The 16171-nt window shown below is 35.4% G+C and overlaps 1 protein-coding gene across 2 annotated transcripts in view; it reads right to left on the reverse strand.

The window, feature by feature from the left end:
* The window catches only part of COL14A1 (collagen type XIV alpha 1 chain), a 254691-nt gene that overhangs the window by 35583 nt on the left and 202937 nt on the right, over positions 1-16171 (reverse strand). For both annotated transcript variants that reach the window (XM_074266537.1, XM_074266541.1), the window contains exons 41-42: positions 5453-5506; positions 3163-3234 (exon numbers count right to left, since the gene is read on the reverse strand). In XM_074266537.1, the coding sequence (XP_074122638.1) occupies positions 3163-3234; positions 5453-5506 (126 nt within the window). The remainder of the gene's footprint in view (positions 1-3162; positions 3235-5452; positions 5507-16171) is intronic.

The raw sequence follows: 16171 nt of genomic DNA on the forward strand, positions 1-16171 counted from the left end.
GGATACAAAGACAACAAAAAAATCTATTCTTTAATTTTCAGACAAGGTAGAAAAGGTCAGTGGGAGTTTTTGCAAAACAGTGCCCCTGTGTAATAAGAAATTATTGTTTATTCTAACTTGTCTGACCCATTTCCTTTGATTTTGCAAAGTAAAGCAAAATAAAATAAAAATTCCTCACCAAGTTAAATCCCATAACTCCACCAAAAATGTACTTTGAGGGAAAACACATATTCCTTGAAGATGCTGAGTAGAATGGTAAAAGTGGCCAATTTTCCTTTGGACTTTAGTAATATTTGAAATGTAAAGAAAAGTAACTACAATAGTCATATTCATGGAATATTAGGATGGAAGAGACTTAACAAATATCCACTGCCATCTACTTATTTTATAGTTATCTACAAAGCAAATTCTTTAATTTTTAACCATATTTTAAAGTTCCTCCATAATGTGACCTTGATCTACCTTTCAATCCTAGTCTTATTCTTCCTCTGCATAAATTTTATACTTCAACCAAACTAGACTATTAATTATTCACTAAACATGAAGTTTCCCACTTCCATTCCTTTGCCCAGGATTTCCCAACACCTTCACTCTTACATTTCTGCCCATCAGAATTTGCTTGTTGTTGTTCAGTCATTTTTCAGTTGTGCCCAACTCTTTGTGATCCCATTTGGGGTTTTTTTGTGGCAAAGATACTGGAAGCTTTGCCATTTCCTTCTCCAGTTTATTTTAAAGATGAGGAAACTGAGGCAAGCATGGTAAAATGACTTGCTCAGGGTCACACAGCTAACAAGTGTCTGATGCCAGATTTGAACTCAGGAAAATGAGTCTTTCTGATTCCATCTAGCACCACCCCACCCCCTAGCTGCTCCAGTTAGAATCTTATCTATTTTTTGAGGCTCACTCCAAATACCACTTGCTTCATGGAGTCTTCCCTTACTACCTTCCACATTATCTTAATTCAGAAGTAATTGGAACTCCTCCTCTAGAAGAGGAAGCACAAGATATGGACTCAGAAAAGATGGTTCAATATATAGAAATTGTGCTTTTATTCCTTATGTGACCTTCAGCAATCACTTAACCTTTCTGAGATTCATTCCTTTTATCTGTCAAATGAAGAAGGGGTTGTACTAAATGGCTGCTAAGGTCTCTCCTGATTACACATCTATGATCCAATAACCTGAATTCTCCTGGTATTCTGCTTGCCTTTTTCTTATGGCAGTCATCATGGACCACTTCACATTATAATCTTATTTTATTTGTATATGTGTATGTGTACATATAAATATATATGTGCATACACACACAAACACATACATACACATACATATATGAATTTCATAGGTTTTACTAGACTCCCACAGGGGTCTGTGACATGCAAAAAAAACCCTTAAGAATCCCTGTCCTTAAACCTCTTCTATTTCTAAATCCTATGATCATATAAGATCTTAAAAATTTATTTGTAGGATGGGTGGAAAGGATCCAATTTTATAAATGAGGAAATTTTGACACAAAATGGGGAGTGACCTGCCCAAAATATGGTAGAGCCAGAATTTGGACCTATGTCTTCTAGCTCTAACTCCAATGTTCTTTCTGCTTAGGCTGCATGTATAATTCAAGCAGGAATTGGTGCAGTAGCAGAACTTTCTGCACGAAGAGGCAGGAGGCCCAAAGTGGGTGTTTGGCACTAGTATGGGAAACATGTTGTCTTGTTCAAGGGCTGCCTGCGTCTGTCTTTCTTGGCCTCTTTTCCTCCTACCTTCCTAGACAGAGGTCCAAGTAAAACCAAGAACGGCTTCAAGATCCAAATAGGGACCATGATTCACCGAGAATGACAAATAGCTGAGCACAAATTGCTTTACAGTTCGTGGGCACAAGGCAAAAGGAAATCTTGGGCCCAGACCGAAAGTGGGCCTCTTTTTTATAAGAAAAAACTCAAGATCCTTGGGGATCCTAATTCTGAAACCCTAACTGCTCTCTGGGAAACATAGAAGGGGAATCTTGACTGCAACCTTTCCAACTTGAAAGAATAAACATAAGGTGTGACTTTATAAAGTAACCAGAGTGATTTTCCCATGTGGCTCATAACTAATTTCAAAGTCCACATAGACAGATGTGCCTTGTGAGTAGAAGCCCATAGAGAAATCAAAGTATGTGGATGAGATTGCTGATGATAGCTTTGGCCTGTGCAAATTCTTCAGGCAGAGTGAAATTTGGGCCAGCCAAACCATTTTCTGAAACTAGAAGGATACACTATGATTTTAGATATGAGCAGCCAGAGACTGGGGGTGAGGAGTTGGGAAGGAAGAGATAGAATATGAAAATCATAAAAATACTCAGAGGCCTTGCCAGATTTACTCTTCCAGGCACTGGTCACTCCTACCTAACAGCCATCCCTTTTCCTGATTTCTCTACTTCTCATCTTTTCAAAATTATGGTTATATTTGGAGCTGTTTTCATATTTATATGTTCTTTCAGTTAAGTTTTAATATCAGAGACATATGTTATTTAAAGACTACTGACTAATATTTATAGCACAAATTATTAAGTTGCTTTATATTTTTAGAATTAGAGGTCATTTAGTCCAGCAACCTCATTTTATAAATCAAGAAATTGAGACCCACAAAGGTCTTCACTTATTCCTTCCTTCTCCCCATTCCATCAAATTTAAAGAGCAGCTTAGAAGATTTAAGAGGTAAAAATTAAAGATAGGCAATTGATGAAGAGCAAAGATATAAAAGTATAAAATATCATTTAAGCTGTCTGGTGTATATTTAAGTAAAAGATTTCAGCTTTTTTGGGGGGGAGAGAAATCACATTTTCACTCCATATTTGAATTATAAATTATGCAAGCATTTAAAATTTTCAAATCAAGAACTAAGCTTTGCCAACATATCTCTGTTATCAACATCTCTAATATTTTAAAACATCAAGCTGTACTAAACTAAACCTGGTCTTGACACCTAGCTTATAAACAAGCATAAAATTCTGTGTTTAGACTAAAGTTTCATAGGAAGAGTTCTTTAGAACCTTCTCATAGTCCTTAATATAAGCCTCCCTATTCAAGAAATGTTTCTGAGGGACAGAAATATTAACTGGAATAAATGTGTTAACAGAAGATGACTAGAATCATCATGACTATGAACACATCACAGTACTCACAGGGGGTCCTAGGTCACCTTGTGGTCCAGTGCTTCCTGTGATACCTGGAACACCCGGGGCTCCAGGGATACCCTAGTAGATAATGTTAAACATACAGAGTCAAGACCCACATTTCTTCATCAATAATTCAAAATTATTATTAAGCAAATAATAACAAAGTTCCTTTCTTTATCTTGAATTACTGATCAGTGGTATATTTCACAGCCTCTTTCCTCATCCCTATACACCTTCCTCTCCCTCTCCCCCCCCCTCTCACTTCTAGGAAAAGAAGACCAATTTCCAAGTAGACTCCATTCCTGAAGTCAGAAGAGATTTCACCAAATTCATACCCCATTCATATCAAAAGGAAAATTGAATAGATTTGATTATGTGATGAAATACTACAAATAGGCAACTATATTGTTAATATGTCATATAATACTGTATTTCAATTGGCAACATCATATTAAAAATTTTGCTACTACTGTCCAATTATTACTGCTTTTTTCATTTTGCAATATATTGAAATTAGCTTGATGTTTAAATAACAATTTTTCTTTTTTTATTATAGCTTTTTATTGACAGAACATATGCATGGGTAATTTTTCAACATTGACCCTTGTAATCACTTCTGTTCCAACTTTTCCCTTCCTTCCCTCCACTCCCTGAGATAGCAGGCAATCTCATACATGTTAAACATGTTAAAATTAAAAAAACAATTTTTCAAATGAACATATTGTCTGGCATACATTTTTATCTGAATAAAAAAAAGTATAAAATTCTCAAAAGTATCATTCCCTTTGCCATATCATGATTCAATACAATGGATATGTCAGCAAAATAATTTACAAATAAATGGTTTGTTTCTAGTAAGAGTGAAAGTGAAGCTTCAGCAATTTGCCAAATAACTCTTCATCCCAACTGTGTGATCTTCTTTAGAAGAGCGAACCAACCTACTAACATCAGCTAGGTAACAATTGTACACACCTTTCAACAATAACAACAATAATAATGCAATAAAAATAATTCATGTTTAAATAATACCTTAAGGTTCCCAAGCACTTTACATGCTTGACTTTAATGTAGAATCGTTTATACAATGAAGAGCTTATCACTAATTATGAAGAAAGACATAGCAACTTCATAACCCTAATTAGAAGCAGGGTATCCTTGGCTCTCTCTTAGGGTATACATCCTTTCCTCAGCTTCGGAGATTAAATCAACTCAATCTATGTCATGTGCACAAAGATGGCACCTCCACCCACCCACCCAAGAAGGCACCTCTCTGAGCCAATCTTTTACTCTCCTCCTCCCCACCTTTCCTTATACCCTGCTTATATTTTCTATCATTTGGAGTTTGGGATTAGGTCGTTGAGGGATGAGCAGAAACTAATTCAGCTGTCTACTTCCCTTATGCCTTGTTTTTCTCTCTGGCCTATTCAAATGAATTTTCCCTAAGTACCACAAGTCTGAATTAAATTTAATAATCTTGGGAATTTTAATGATGGTGTCAGTATAATAACTAATATACAGGAAAAATTATAATCTTAATACCAAGGAAATGCTGTCCTCCATAAGAACACCATTATTCCCATGTTCATACATAATTTGCTCTTGATAATTGCTCCAGACTGGTAGTTGGACAGCTCCATTAGGACTCTTTAAATAAATGGAGAAAGCAAAGGTTTCCAAGACATTGGGTGGTGAAGGAGAGAATTTTGTAGGGGAACTATGGGAGAATATAAAATAGAGTTACATGTGATGGGCAGGCATGGTGAGCTGCATCAGCAGAAGGAACTCCTAAATTTATGAGATTACATAACTATTTGAGTATCTTCAGGGAAATCTGTTCAGCATCAAAAGGAGATCCTTCAAATTGAAAATGACAGAGAGCAAAACCACTGTGCATCTCTTTTCCAAATTTACTTTAACAATTTCAGAGACTGGGGTTTGCCTGCTGATGCTGTTGAAAATGAACTAATCCATCATATGATACTTAGTACCTTTCGGTTGGAATGAACTATCAGTCTTCCCTAGTGGAGGACAGACACTTTCAAGGAAATGCACTAAAACAGTAAAACTGGGAGGGGATTTAGATATCACCCAATCCAACATGGTCATGTTCATAATCAGTCTATCTTTCACAGTTGCAGAAATAACAATATAGATTATAATAATATGATAATAGTCACTAATATTGATATAGTGTTTTAAGATCCACAAAATGCACATTGTCTCTGGAAAAGAAAATACAAAAGAAATAAAACAGTTGGAAAGAAAGACTATCCCATCAGATTCTGTAGACACTTACAATTGGTCCAGGGGGTCCTGGGGGGCCAGTGGGTCCATCTTTACCAGGCAGGCCCTAGAATAAAGAAGTATAAAGTATATAAATCATTCTTTAGGATGAAGTTTTCATAAAAGGCTTTACAAATTTTGGGGTGCTAAAATCTGTTGTTTATTCTGGGCTACTAAGGAATGGTTTCTTTTAAGCTCTTCAGGGGAATGTCTTTTTGGCAGTATCTTTGGCAATATCTTTGTGTCTTTTGGCTGCATTAAATGGTCTTCTGTGGGACTTTAAGGTGTAAAAATGACCACTTACAAACTTCAACAGGAACTAGTTTCCGGAATGTGTTTTTATAAAATTAAGCATAACAACTGAGAAGGGAGCCATTCCCCTGGTGAATAATGACCAGGTAAGAAAATTAATTAATAACTCTGATTGCCTAAAAGGACCTTAAATGTTGTGGTTGTTGCTGTTGTTGACGTTGCTGTTGTTGACATTCATTTTCAAAAGGCACCAATGACATTTTTTATCCAAGTCAATATTGCTAATTAGATAATTAGATACAACTAGATACAAGATCTAAGGATCTGAAGAGAAGATAATTAAAACCTGTGATTTTATTGGTATGGGGACCCTTCAATGTAAAAACTCTCTTCCCTGATACAGATAGATAAATAGAAAATGTTTTTCTATACACTGAGAAGTTCATTGATCTATCGCCTAATAAATATCAATGAGAAGATGTGAAGCCAAGACAAGTACTCTCAAATATGTTCTCCCTCTTTCCGTCCAGCTCTTTGTGACCTAAGTTGGGGTTTTCTTGGCAAACATATTGAATAGATTTTCCATTTCCTTCTCCAACTCATTAATTGAGGCAATAGGGTTAAGTGATTTGTCCAAGAGTCACACAATTACACTATACTGTATCTCTTAATTATTCTTGTAAGGACTGACAATTTAAAAAAATGGATTGCCTATCCTTGTATAACTAGAATATGTGACTGAGAGTACAGGGATACTTTATCGAAGATTGTGGTGACCCATGTGAATCCCCAGTTGAATACTGTGGTCAGTCATCCATTTAAAACTTTGTTCCTATATTGGTTCATTTAACACTATGGATTCGTGGAATTATTTAACAGTGTTAGCAATATTAATCTTACTCTTGAAATAAACCATAAAATATTAGCTCTTCCTTCTCACTTCTTCCAATAAGTGCCACTATTTACTAGTTCATTGAGGTTTGACAAGCATTTATTAAATACCTACTATATGCCAGATACTGTTCTAAGTAATGGGGACAAAAATTTAAAAGTGAGACAGTTCTTGTCATCAAGGAACTTAAATTTTACAACAGCATATGCAGTGCTGTACTGGTAAATGTTTAACAATTAGCTCTCAAAAAAAGAGGATACACTTTAAAGTTTAATCTGCATTATTAATATTCTCTATCACTTTTTGAGAGCAGATGGATGGTGCAATGTATAGAGCTCTAGAGTTAAATATGCCCTTAGACACTTGCTGCTTGTATGATTCTGAGCAAGTCATTTAACCCTGTTTGCCTCAGTTTCTTCATTTGTAAAATAAGCTGGAGAAGGAAATGGGAAACTACTCCAGTACCTTTGCCAAGATAACCCCAAATGAGGGTCACAAAGAGTCAGATATGATTGAAACAACTGGACCACAAACATTACTTTCTTAAGTCTCTATAGTTTAGATGACCAGCCAAACAACAAATCAAGCCCTTATGCGTAACAATAGATAATGCCCATGTAAATGCTCACATTCCTTTATAATGATCAGCTCTTGACAGTTGGCTCAAGCTGACTCTTGGGCATATATGTTCATAAATAACACACAGGATAAAAATAAAATGATTTGGGAAGGAATTATATTAATTACTAGCCTCTTGAAAGAAATGGCATTTGAGCTGAACTTTAATTTAATGGAAGTTCAGGGTTCCAAGTGGCAAAAGAGAAGAGAAAGGATATTTTAGATAAATGGAATGGCTTATAGAAAGTGACAAGATAGAAGATGGAATGTGATGTATAGGAACAGTTAGTAAGCCAATCCAGCTGTAGTATAGAATCCTTTAAGATGAGTAACAAGCAACTAATCTATGGAAAAAAGCTGGAACTTAATGGTGATTATATTCTAAATTAGTGGTGTCAAATTCAAATAGAAATGAATTCCTGTGGGGTCATATATTGACACAGAAAACCAGAAGTTAGCATAATCTACATATTAGTTTATTTTTATTTATTTTGTTAAACTTTTCCCAATAACAATTTTAATCTGGTTCAGAATGGAGTCCCATGGGCTGCTGGCTATGTCTGTGAGTGATCTGACACCTTATTTAGAATCTAAATGAGGAACAGAAGAGTTTGTATTTTAACTTTAAGGGTACTGAAGAAGTGAAGAAATGACATAGTCAGATGTGCACTTTAGGGATACCAATTTGGCAACTGTATAGAGGATAGATTGAGGAGTAGAGATAGTGGATGCATGGAGACAAATGAGGAGATTATTACAATAATAAGAAATAATAATTAACATTTATATAGGTCCTACTATTTGCCAGGCACAGTGCTAAAGTCTTTTCAGTTGTTTCATTTGATTTTCATAACAGTGCAAGGTAGGTGTTATTCTCTTCATTTCATAGATAAGTAAACTGGGACAAACAAAAGTTATATGACTTGTCATACTTTATAAACATTTGAAGGCAGATTTGAACTCAGGTCTTTCTGATCTCAGGCTCAGTGAATCATTGGGCCTCAAAAAAATCTCTATTGGGGTAACTGGGATATGAATAGCAAGAAAGGATGTAGGATATTAGATATTAATAGGATAAGCCTTAGAACTGATATATAAGAGAAAGATTGAGTCTTGGGGGAAAGATCATGAGTTCTGTTTCAAACATGTTGAATTTAAAATGCCCATATTGCATCCAACTGGAGAAATCAACTAGACAGTTGAAGATGCAGTACTGATAATTAGGAGAGAGATGTGGGCTAAAATTTTTTTTTAATTTGGTAGGCAATTGCTTAGAGGTAAAAATGGAATCATTTGCTTTCAGCTGGAAGGTAATGAAATCACCAAAGAAGTGAATAGAAAGAAAAGAGGAGAGGACCCAAAAGAGTCCTATAATACAGTATGGAATAGGAAATTTGATAGGAATAATGGTCCTGTAAGGGTATTACCTGACAGAGAGTCAAACAATCATGACAGATTAGTGCCCCAAAAACTCAGGAAGGAGAAGATAACCAGAAAGAAGGGCTGGTCAACACTCTTGAGCATCACAGGAAGGTCAAAAGGATGAAAATGGAGAAAAGTCAATAGATCATCTAATTCAAATCCTTCATTTTAAAGACTGAAGACCAGTAAGGTTGAGTAAAGAAAAGGAAAAAAAAATACTAATTTAATTACTGAGCTTATTACTAATCCTTAGGAAGCTTCCCTTATGATACAATGACTTCTTGAGCCCACGTTCAACTATGTAAGAAAATTATTAATGGGAACTCTTTTATGGTTTTTTTTCATTTTCTAAAGATATAAAAGACTAAATATTAAATGTCAAACACACATGCACATAACAGCCACATCTCTCCAGCACATACTCATTCCCAGCTTGCTTTTTCAATGTCCTCCCAAAGGAATAAGACTTCAAAAGGAACTCAGAGCACTGGGGCTCAAAAAGGGAGAAAAGATGGGTCCAGAGTTTGATTTTTTTTTTTCAAATCTGACTTCCTATAATAGCAGTATTCTAATAAACATCAAGAAGTAATAAATAAACCTGCCCTTTCTCCTACATTTGTAGAAAGGAGTTTAGAAGTAATTATCCTGTGGTACTGAGTTTGAGTACAGTGATTAAATTGCCACGTGTACAATTTGAGGAGGCCCCTGAATTTAAAAAAGCATTGGCTAACCGCATGTGTTTAAACTTCAGAGAAGAAGGGAATTAAAGGTTGTTCTTGACATAGACCCTGTTTGTGCTTTGGCTCAGACTCACTGAATCATAGAATTGCACAATCCCTGACTTGGAAGGGCTCTCAGAGGCCATGTGGTCTAGAGCCCATACCTGACATCCTCAGTAAACGGTCATTCAACATTTTGAATAACAGAGTACTCACTACTTCCAATGAAATCCAATTCTACTTCTGGCTAGTTCTTGTTGTTTGGATGTTTTTTAATTCTGGAAGATCCTCTGCCTCTGTGACTGCCTTATTCCTCTTCTAACTTTCATTTTGAGGAAGGAAGCAATCTTTAACTCTTCTCTTGAGATCTCACCATCCTTCTCCATCAAGTCCCAGTGGGAATCCTCCTACCTCCCTAGTATATGTGATCTTTCCCAATTATAATGTAAGTTCCTTGAGGGCAAACACTATCTTTCTTTTTGCTTGCATTTTCCCCATTGCTTAGCAGTTTCTGAACATAGTGCTTAATAAATGCTTGTTGACAAGAGTTGATCAAATTGGCTTCTCTACAATTTCCACTCCCTTTCCCCCAATTCTCCCTTCTGGGGCTAAGCAGAACAAGTACATTCCTTTTTCAACATGATATATCATCAAATACTTGGAAATAATTACAATGGAACCTCCAAGTCTTTTCTTCTCCCACTTAAATATTCCCAGTTCCTTCAATTAATCTACTCATAGGATCCTAGTCTTGAAGAGTCAGAACTGAAAGGAAACTTACAAAGCCTTTTGTCCAAACTGCTCATTTTACAGATGAGAAACTGAGATTCATAAAAGTTAAAAGTGACTTGCTATAGGTCCTGAATATATAGTATAGTCAGAAATATATAATATAAATAAGAGACTGTATAAGGAAGCTTTAGTTTATCCCAACATCTACTTTTTCTGGAATTAAAATTGAAGTTCAGTGTTCTCTCTTTTTCTTCCAATTTTAAATTTTCAATACTCTCATGTACACCTAGACATTTGCATACTTAAATGCAATGAATACCAACTAAGAAGGCTGCCATATTATCTTTGCTAATATCCCAGAATCACAAGAGGCCAAGGATCGGGAAAGGATCTACGATTTCATTGACAGAGGGAATTCCCAGGTGAAGAGATTCTCACTACAGATTTTCATCTGCTCTGCAACTTTTAGTCTCAGAGTAAGAGATTGAGTGAATTCTCCAAGATCATATAGCCCATGTGTGTCAAAGGCAAAACTTGAACCCAGGTTTTAGATCTTCCTGCTACCAAGGCCAGCTCTCCATCCATCACACCATGGTTGTCTCTTGCCTACTTTAAGCAAACTAAAACAAACAAAAGGGCTGGTGCACATAAAATTTTAAGGCATATTTAATTAAATTCCTTTTATTTTTTTCTGGAATCCCAAAGAACAAAGCGGCCTTTCATTGTACATCTAGCAAACCATTTTTTCCCCTTCTGCATTGCCAGCAGTCTCAACTTTGAAATTTTTCATTTTCCTTACCCAGGATGACTACTTCCCTTAAACCTTTGCTCACATCATCTTCCTTGACTGGAATTGAATTCTCCCCCATCTCCATCTATTGAGTTCTTTTCTCAAAGCCCAAGTCAAGTGGGATTTCCTCCAAGAAGACTTCTCTCTACTCCTCAAGCAAGCTCTTCCTTCTCAATTTCTCTTACTCCTTTCCCTAAGTCTCTCTTTGCATGTATTTTACCTCCTTTCATTCAATTATTTGTATACACCAAAAATTTTCCTCTTTTAAAAATGGGATCAGGTAACTATAGGTGATTTCATTAAGCTAGAAAGGACCTCAGAAGCCATATAATCTATTCCTTTTATTTTTCAGATGAGGAAATTGAGATCCTGTGATTTTAAGTAATTTGTATAAGGTAATAAGGGTAGTAAAGAGGGGTACTCTACCCTGTTGCTTCTATATTGTAAATAGCAGGTATTTGTAGAGGATCACAGTCAGTGGGCAAACTCTGGATGAAGTATAAGATCCTTCATCCCAGAGGGAACCTGCTGAAAAGGTCTGGTTCGGCTCTCTAACTCCCCTAAGGGCTCTCAGCTTTCCTGAGAAGTCAGGGGGGGTGACAACCTATATTATTATTGAAGTAGAGTGATACTAGGTGGAAGAGTGATACCAGGTAGCAAACTACATACAATAGCAAGCTGTTTAGGTGGTCCCATGTGCACAGTATATACTGGGCACATGCCTAGTGTTTTTGTTATATAAGGGTATGAGGGTATAAAAAGGAGAAAGTTCTTGAAATAAACCATCCTCAAGAGTCCTGCCTCATCACTTTTCCACTAGGATGGTATATTTTAATCACCCTGAGGTGGGAGCTCTAGAAAGCAATAGTATGTTTTGTCACCCCAACTTGGGGGCTCTAGAAAGCAGGACAGAACAGCTATTATATCTTATATATGTTTATACCTAAACTGCCTAGAAATATCTTGCACATAGTAGGTGTTGAATAAATGTTTTTTTTAATTCAATTTAGTTGTTTACCTAGAATTTAATTCATTGCCTGTTCTGAGTATGTGTGAAAACTGTCAGATAATAATTCAGTCACATTTTTCATCTTAATAGAGCAAAAAAAATAATGCTACAAAAAGGGCAGAAAAACTTTTGGATGCAAAAACTGTAAAAATGATTCAGGATTGGAAGAATAATTAGAAAATTCCAACATTTTGATTTTGTTTAGCTTAATATTCTTTAAGATAATTATTTTAAGTAGGGGTTTCTGACTTGATTAGGCATGGAAATGCGCTAGAATTTCCCTAACTTTTTAATAACTTATTTTGGAGAGTTACAATCAACAAATCAGGAATAACATAAATAATGTTCTAGATACAGGTAATTTCTCAGCACTGAAAGGTAAATATTAGACAAGAACACTGTTGGAACATGCATCAGATGTTGGATGGCATGATTGAATATCTGAGTATATCATCTGGAAGAGATATGTTTCTGGTTGGCTGGTAAGGGCAGAAGAAGAATTAAAGAATGGAAGCTGAAAAGAGGCAGATTTGGGCTAAATATAGGAGGAAGGTTTCTAATAATTTTAATTGCTCATAAATGCAGTGGGCTATCTCAGCAATGAAGGGAACTCATCATTTGAAGTACAGAGACTAGCCAACTGCTTATTAGTTATGTAATTAATGGAAAGGAATTAATGTTTGAGGATGGACTTGAGATTTCTATAGAAGCTTTGGGCTTCTTTAAGAAACTTGTGCAGAGTGATCATAAATGGGAGGACCTCAAGAAGTGGGGGCTGAGGAAAAAAAAGAGGGGGCTAAGTTCATCTTGTACATAATAGACATTAAAACCAAAGAGTAGAGCTATGTGACTTCTGAGAAACACATCTGAGCAATGCAGTCTGACTTGACTGTATGAAATATCTATACTACAGATATGGTCACTAAATCAATTCATGATCTTTTTTCTTTTCTACATTGAGCTTTTACATGCCCAACTGTCTCTGTACGATAGACTTATCAGTAACACAAACTCAGTATGTTCAAAACTAAAACTATCTTTTTCTTCCTTAAAAATTTATCCTTCCCTATAACCTCCCTATCTCTACCACCATCTTTCTATTCACCCAAGCTCAAAATATCAAAACTACCTTAGACTATTCTTTTTTCCTTTATTCCCTACATCAAATCCATTTTTGAGTCATTTCAATTCTATATCTCTGTTACTTATCCCCTTTGTGGCACTCACAGCCTCACCATCACTTAATATCATCTCTCAAGCCCTCATTGACTCTTATTTAGACTTTGTCAATACCCTCTTGACTGACTACTTCTGCTTCTAATCCCTCCCATCTCCAATCAGCCTTTTCTTCTGATGTCAGGATAATTTTCTGAATTTACAGATGTAACTATATTGCTTTTCTGTTCACAAAATCTCAAATGCTACCAATGGTCTATGGGATAAATTACAAACTTCTTAGCCTTGTATGTAAGGGAATGAATCAATAGGAAGAGAGTAGTAGTCTGCTCTTGATGAATTCAATTCATCAAGTCCAAATGAATGTCATAAGTAAATACTGAAAGAGATGATAATGTGACTGCTGATGTGAATTTTGAATAACTATCAAGAATTGGAAAGGACTGGAAAAGGCAAATATCTCAATTTTCAAAAAATGGAAGAGAGTAAATTCTGTAAACCAGTGGTATCTTATTCAAATAGAAACTAAGGCCACTAAACTATATCTATCTATCTATCTATCTATCTATCTATCTATCTATCTATCTATCTATAAAGAATCCCTCTGGATCACATATTGATTTCATTTTAAAATTAATGTTATTATTGTTCAATCATTTTAGTCATGTCTGATTCTGACACTCCATTTGAGTTTTTTTTTTTGGCTGGGATGATATTCTGCCATTTCTTTTTTCAATTCATTTTACAGATGAGAAAATTGGGGCAAATAGGCTTAAGTGACTTGCCCAAGGTTATATAGTAGTAATTATCTGAGCCAGATTTTAACTCAATGATGGGTCTTCCTCATTCCAGATGGAGTGTTCTATGTACTGGATTATCTAACTGCCCCAAACTTATCTATATGCTATTATATTTTTATCTATTTTGTTACTTTCCAATTACATTTTGACGTGGTTTGGGCTCACCATTACTTAATATCATCTCTCAAGCCCTCATTGATTCTTATTTAGACTTTGTCAATACCCTCTTGACTGACCACTTCTGCTTCTAATTCCTCCCATCTCCAATCAGCCTTTTCTTCTGATGTCAGGATAACTTTCTGAATTTATAGATGTAACTATATTGCTTTTCTGTTCACAAAATCTCAAATGCTACCAATTGTCTATGGGGTAAATTACAAACTCCTTAGCCTTGTATGTAAGGGGATGAATCAATAAGAAGATAGTAGTCTGCTCTTTATGAATTCAAACTCCAAAATGTCATGGGCTGCTGCTATGTGTTCGATACCTTTGTTATAAGCTATATACCAGTAACTTGACTGACTACTCTCAAAAAGAAGGTATAGTTAGCAAAGGAAAAAAAAAAAGGATAGTTAGCAAACATTTAAAAAAGGAAGCAGCAATCACAGAAGATCAACATGGCTTCACTGGGAACAGAGCAAGATGGATTAATCTCATTTTCTTGATCGATTCCTTTGCTTGGCATTCTAAGAGTTTGCAATCTGGTGCCATCATTGGTTTCCAACTATTGGTTATTAGTCTCCTCTTAATCCATGCTCCATCCTAGCAAAACAATATTGATCCCATCCTACCTTTTCCAAAATTCTCTGTACTTGCCCATTTCCATGATATTGCTCTCGTTTTCCATATACCCCCAAGGTTTTTTTTTTTTTTTTTTAACAATTCAATTTTACATGGTAGTTCCAACATCATTCTGTATCTATTTCTGCTTTTACCTGCTGAATTTCTATACAACTCAAATACTACATCCTCACTGAAGCTCTATCCTCCTAGCTGGCAATGATCTTGCCCTTCAGATCTCAAATGTCACTTTGTTTTTAACATCTTTAAGAAATTTATTGTGTAAAATAAGCATAAGCAATTAAATGGGAATTTTGAAGGTCTTTTATAGAAGCCACAGACAATATGTCAAGGTCAGCAGGTTACACAAAAAAATTTTAAAACTCAGAAATTATAGGTTAAGTTCACAATACACAATAGTCAATGCTTATAGTAATCAAGTGTTTGATAACCCAAAGACTTCAGCTTCTGGGATAAAAATTATTTGACAAAATTGCTGGAAAAATTGGAAAATAATATAGTAGAAACTAGGCATTGACCAACACCTAACAATCTACACCAAAATAAGGTCAAAATGGGTTCATGATTTAAAAATAAAGGTTCATACAATAAGCAAATTAAGAGAACAAGGGATAGTTTACTTCTCAGAACTGTGGAGAAGGAAGGAATTTATGTCCAAAGAAGAACTAGAGAACATTATGAAATGCAAAATGGATAATTTTGATTATATTAAATTAAAAATGTTTTATATAAACAAAACCAATGCAGACAAGATTAGAAGGGAAGAAGAAAAACTAGGGGAAAATTTTTACATCCAAGGGTTCTGATAAAGGCTTCATTTCTAAAATATGTAAAAAAATTGAATCAAATTTCTAAGAATATAAGCCATTCTCCAGTTGATAAATGGTCAAAGGATATGAACAGACAATTTTCAGATAAAGAAAGTAAAGTCATTAAAGTCATAGGAAATAATGTTCTAATTCACTATTGATTAGGGAAATGCAACTTAGGACAGCTCTGAGATACTACTTCACATCTCTCAGATTGGCTAAGATGACAGGCAGAGATAATGATAAATGTTGAAGGGGATGTAGGAAAACTGGGACACTAATACATTGTTGGTAGAGTTGTGAACTGATTCTACAGCAATCTGAGACTTACAGGTACAGAGCTTGAGACAAGGCCCTGGAATGAAATATACACTTTCTACATTTGAAAAAGAGGAGCAAAGAAAAGATGATTAACAGTAGCTCCCACAGGTTGAGAGATATGTCTATAATATACCATCTTAGGATTTGCAAGTGACTAGGAGTATTTAGAAAAAAGGAAAAATTCACGCTGGAAAATAATATAGAACTATGCCCAAAGGGCTATAAAACTGTGCCTATCCTTTGACCCAGCAGTGTCTCTACCAGATCTGTATCCCAAAGAGATCATAAAAAAGGAAAAAGGACCCACATGTGCAAAAACGTTTGTAAGCAGTCCTTTTTGAAGTGGCAAGGAATTGGAAACTGAGTGGATGCCCATCAGTTAAAGAATGGG

The sequence above is a fragment of the Sminthopsis crassicaudata genome, chromosome 1 (assembly GCF_048593235.1).
Source record: "Sminthopsis crassicaudata isolate SCR6 chromosome 1, ASM4859323v1, whole genome shotgun sequence".
In the NCBI taxonomy this organism is placed as follows: Eukaryota; Metazoa; Chordata; class Mammalia; order Dasyuromorphia; family Dasyuridae; genus Sminthopsis; species Sminthopsis crassicaudata.